A 4947-nucleotide genomic window follows, 5' to 3' on the forward strand; every position below is an offset into this window, starting at 1 on the left:
GGCCAAGAGACTCCCGATAAAGTGCTCCGCAGAATCTATCTTAACCTGGAGAGGCTCAAGGATGATGACTTCGCTCGTCAAATTCGGGAGAAATTAAAAATCATTGTAATAATATTTATTATTATTATTTTTTAATAAAACCAGAAACATATCTTGTCATTCATCCCATCTTTATTTATGTAATTTAAGGTTGCAGGAGGTGATGGCACTGCTGGCTGGCTCCTTGGGGTTGTATGTGACCTTAAACTATCGCTCCCTCCTCCAATTGCCACTGTACCTTTGGGTACAGGAAATAACCTTCCCTTTGCTTTTGGATGGGTGGGTTACAACTTACGCACTCCTCACCTTCCTCCTCAGTTACTTTGGGCTGGCTATGTTTTTTTAATACCTGCGCTTTGCTTTGCTTTTCTACAGGGAAAGAAAAATCCAGGAACAGATAGGAATGCAGTGGAGTCGTTTTTGGATCAAGTGTTGAAGGCAAAAGAGATGAAGATTGACAAGTAATGTAACAACATCTATCAGTCTCTCTGTCTGTGTCCACAGTTTTAGCTAGTCTTTACTTTTGGTGACTAACTATAACTGCTGGATACATTTCTGCTTCAAGTTGGCACATACTTATGAGGATGAAAACTCCTAAGGAAGGTGGTTCTTGTGATCCTGTTGCACCTCTTGAGTTACCACATTCTCTACATGCATTTCACCGTGTTTCTCCAACAGATGAACTTAATAAGGTAACCTTCCTGCCATTAAATAGCTGTCCTTGTTTTTTCTTTTCTTTTTTTCTTATATAGAAGACACCCTTCGATTTCTCAGGAAGGCTGCCACACATTTCGTGGGGGATTCTGGAATTACTTTAGCCTCGGTGAGATATCTCCCCCCCCCCCCCCCCCCCCNGGTTGCTCCTCTCTGCTTCCTTCTAACTTTGGATTTCCAACAAGCCATAAGCAAATTAGCACTCTATCTAGTTTCCCTACGGAGTTTTGATCTTGCAGTGTCAGATGGTTGATGACCTAACAATCATATCTATCTTATTATTTGGATTACAAACCGCCATGAAGTTATTCGGTTGTTTTTATGGAAATTTAATCAACAAAACCAATTGATGACCCACGTGGCAGTGCTAACTATTGTGTTATGCAGGAATGGATGCTCAGATATCTTATGCGTTTCATTCTGAGAGGAAGCTGCACCCTGAAAAGTTTAAGAATCAGCTGGTTAATCAGGTACCTTGTTCTTTTGAATTTTGACCTTTTGGATTACACCTTCTCTTTTCATACCCCTTCCTTCACTCGGAGCTATATACTAAACAAAGAATAAATATGTTGCATTGGCTTCACACTCCCTTCTCACAATGCCAGAGTACGTATGTAAAGCTTGGTTGCACGCAAGGATGGTTTTGTGCCTCTCTTTTCCACCCTGCTTCACGGTTAGTAATATGTAGACATACTTTTTGTTTCACTGTTTTTCTGTTTCTGAGTTTCATTTTTCACATTTTTATTTGTTTATAAAGTAAAGGATTCTTGGACATGAATGATTATAATGCTCTCCAACACTACTGCCTTATCTTTTGTCTTTAGTATACTGTTATAGTGTCTGTAATGGGACTTCTGGTGTCCATGATTCTTTTCAGCATATATGTTCATTTTTTGTTTTGGGTCTCATTGTGTGCTAACCAATATAATTTTGTGCTGGTTTTATATTTTCGGTTAAGTTGTCCACATTTCTTACATTTCCAGTCTTTTGGTTGTAATTTAGTTTCTGTTTATATATGATTTTGCTCTCTTGCGCATCATTAAGGAAAACTATATGGCTTCCCCTGCAGGAATATAGCTCAACTTGCGAAGGTTAAGATTGCAACTAGAAATGGCCAGTGGCACGACCTTCACATACCACATAGGTAATTTTTATTCATCCAGTGTCTATGGTCCTGAGGGATCACTAGTTTCAGTCCAGGATTACATGTTGGATAGTCGGGGATTTTTCTGTGTGGGACCTTTAACTATATTTAGTTACATCTCAAATATACCAAAGCAATGCCCTTCTCTCTTGCAATACGCTGTTCATGCTCGAATATAAACTAGTCCAATCCCGATATTTGTTTCTGCTCTTGTAGCATCAGGTCAATTGTATGTCTGAATCTGCCCAGCTTTTCTGGAGGATTTAATCCTTGGGGCACACCTAATCCCAGGAAACAACGCGATGTAGGTCTTAAAAACTCTTGATATTGCGTGAGTGCTACACATAAGTTTCTGTATCTATCTTCTCCATGGTAAAAATAATATGCATGTTTATTTGTTCTGACACAACAGAGAGGCTTGACTCCACCATTTGTAGATGATGGCCTCATTGAGGTTGTTGGGTTTAGAAATGCTTGGCATGGTCTTGTTCTTCTTGCTCCAAATGGACATGGGACACGACTTGCCCAGGTAAGAGTTTTACAAGTTAAAAGTAACAAGGACACACACACACCACACATAGAGAATGATGATTGAGTTCATACAAATGATAACTTCTGTGGCTAGGCAAATCGCATTCGCTTCGAATTTCACAAAGGTGCAACCGACCATACATTCATGAGGATGGATGGGGAGCCCTGGAAACAGCCACTGCCACTGGATGATGAAACTGTGATGGTAGAGATTTCACATCTTGGCCAAGTGAACATGCTTGCAACTCATGACTGCCGGTCCAGAAGCGTGTTTGACCCTTTAACACCCCGCCATCAGGATGGTGCGGAAGAGTATGATGATTATGAAGACGAATCAGTGGCTGAAGGCGAGGAATTTAGAAAATTTGGTGCTGCGGATACCTTCAAGATTCCTGATGAGGTTGATATTTCTCAACTTAGTTAGACAGTTAACCATTTGCAGTATTTCACTGTTGATTCTACGCATTATTTTCTTGGTCTCTTATTGTCGCTCTTTCATAAAGGAGCCAGCTAGCAGCAACTGGTATATTAGATTGGTACCCATCTTTTTTCTTTTCATTTTTTTTTTTTTTGGTCGTTCATGCTTAATATAATGTATCTTGATTTATAGCAACGCCGTTTTTCCCTTCTGTATTACACGCAAAGCCGCCAAAGGCGAAACTGTTTTAGATGTTCCAACTGAGGAGTATCTGTTGCAACTCCTTAACACAGAATCTGACTTTTTTTATAGGGAGAACACAGTAATGAAAAAGGCAGGGCATCAAGGAGGAGGAATTCAAATGTTCATGGTTGGTCACATTTTCTCTGAAGGCAGCACCTAAATCTTAAACAAGCTTGTCATATACAAAGTAACAGGCTAACAGCACAAGACTAACCTCATCAATGTATATATACCACATGGAATAACATCATGAAACTCATGTAACCGAAAGGAAAGGCAAACATGTACACGTCTGAAATGTGTTATTAGAAATGAGCAGATTTATATATATATATATATATATTCGGCAGAGTTGTTGCTAAAAACAAAACAAAAAAACGGAACAATTTGATTATTTTACGCTTTCCATTCAGCTAAGAAAGATGGGTTATACAGAGTATCTCCGAGACACTTGGAGATTGTTTCATTAGTCTTCTGGGATTCGGCTCTTTCCCCTTGCTTCTTCTTCTCCCTGTGTAACCAAAAGTAGAAATATCCGAGTTAGGCTCTTTGCCATCGTGCAATAAGCACCGTATATTCTAAAATTAGTGTAGATAGATAGGATTCAGCAACAGTATCCAGTACCTTTGGACGTACTCCTTAAGCAATTCCTTGGCTTGGACAAGCTTTGACAGCAGGTTACGATACACATCCAGGTCCCGATCCACGCTTTTCTTGTTGATATTTAGGGATGTACAAAGCTGTTCCATGAGACACTGACAAGGATCAAAATTACCTCTAGGAAAAATGTGAGATGTGAGAGTTGCACATTGCTGGGGAACAAAATGGATATCTATCTATGTAGATGAAGAAGAAAAGAAGAAAAAAAAACTAGCGACATTATTTCTTCCTCTAGATCCCCAATAAGTTTCTAGATATAACATGATTAAGCCGTTAGTTTTAAGATGGCAAACCCGAAGGAAGACGAATAGAATCACCTTGTCCAACACAGTAGGATCAGTGGCACTGGCAAGCTCAAGCAAACGAAAGAGCCCAACAGCGAAGAACCTGCTGTAACTGAAACCCTCCTTACTCCCAGCTCTTCCTGCAATGTCCTTAAGAAGTGATTCAACTTCTCCTTCCTTAGAGGAAAAGTCAACAAGGGAAGCAGAAGTCTGACTTCGTGCCCATTCCTCCATCTTCTGCGCATCAATTCTGAAAGAAGAGGGACGAAAGAAAACTTGAACAAGAAAGAAGAAAGAGAGAATTGGACTAAGGAGAAGATGGAAGGGGAAGGCAGAGAGCAAGCTAACCGGTATTGCTTAGGATCCTCATTCAAGGCTTGGATGTAAGCTTTAAAAATGGCATCTCGATCCTGATCGCTCGGATATCCATCCATGAGCTGATCATATACAGTGACAAAGCCAAGTGCAAAAACAGGATCATAACGATAAGTCCTCTTATACCTCATCAAATGCTGCTGTACAATGAGCTCCTGCAAAACCGTGTTGTAGATACTCGGGATGGGTCGCTTGTAAGCTTTAAGGAAATTCGACTTTGTCTCTGATACAGGAGGCACATCATCTGACAAGAAGAAAAAAAACAATCCACAAACATTCTTTGAGACTAAAGCTAGTGTAATGTATGAGCAAAAAATGTGAAACCTGGATAGCAAGAGAGAGAGAGAGAGAGAGAGAGAGAATTCACCTGCGGCGGTAACACTGGACATGCAGTGGATAGGATGAGATCTGGAAGTGGAACGGTAAGTCAAAGAGTGGCGAGAAAACTTGGTACAGATGCGAATTGCGGAGGCCAGAGGACGAGAAGGCGGGAAGTTGGGGATCTTGTCCGATTGTCCCAACGCTGGGAAGGAAAGAGA

General features: G+C 40.5%; 2 protein-coding genes across 2 annotated transcripts; one reads left to right on the forward strand and one right to left on the reverse strand.

The window, feature by feature from the left end:
* Positions 7-3438, forward strand: LOC104766736 (diacylglycerol kinase 5). Its single transcript, XM_010490675.1, has 12 exons — positions 7-105; positions 190-318; positions 415-500; positions 605-731; positions 814-862; positions 1141-1223; positions 1359-1426; positions 1823-1897; positions 2114-2201; positions 2310-2426; positions 2523-2828; positions 3159-3438. The coding sequence occupies exons 3-12, from the start codon at positions 487-489 to the stop codon at positions 3234-3236; spliced, it is 1005 nt and encodes a 334-aa protein (XP_010488977.1). The 5' UTR covers positions 7-105; positions 190-318; positions 415-486; the 3' UTR covers positions 3237-3438.
* LOC104766735 (protein THYLAKOID FORMATION 1, chloroplastic) lies at positions 3375-4941 on the reverse strand. The gene is made up of 5 exons (XM_010490674.1): positions 4776-4941; positions 4382-4652; positions 4067-4283; positions 3714-3829; positions 3375-3600 (listed from the first exon to the last, which is right to left on the reverse strand). The coding sequence occupies exons 1-5, from the start codon at positions 4795-4797 to the stop codon at positions 3486-3488; spliced, it is 741 nt and encodes a 246-aa protein (XP_010488976.2). The 5' UTR covers positions 4798-4941; the 3' UTR covers positions 3375-3485.

This window comes from Camelina sativa, chromosome 19, assembly GCF_000633955.1.
Source record: "Camelina sativa cultivar DH55 chromosome 19, Cs, whole genome shotgun sequence".
NCBI classification, from domain to species: domain Eukaryota; kingdom Viridiplantae; phylum Streptophyta; class Magnoliopsida; order Brassicales; family Brassicaceae; genus Camelina; species Camelina sativa.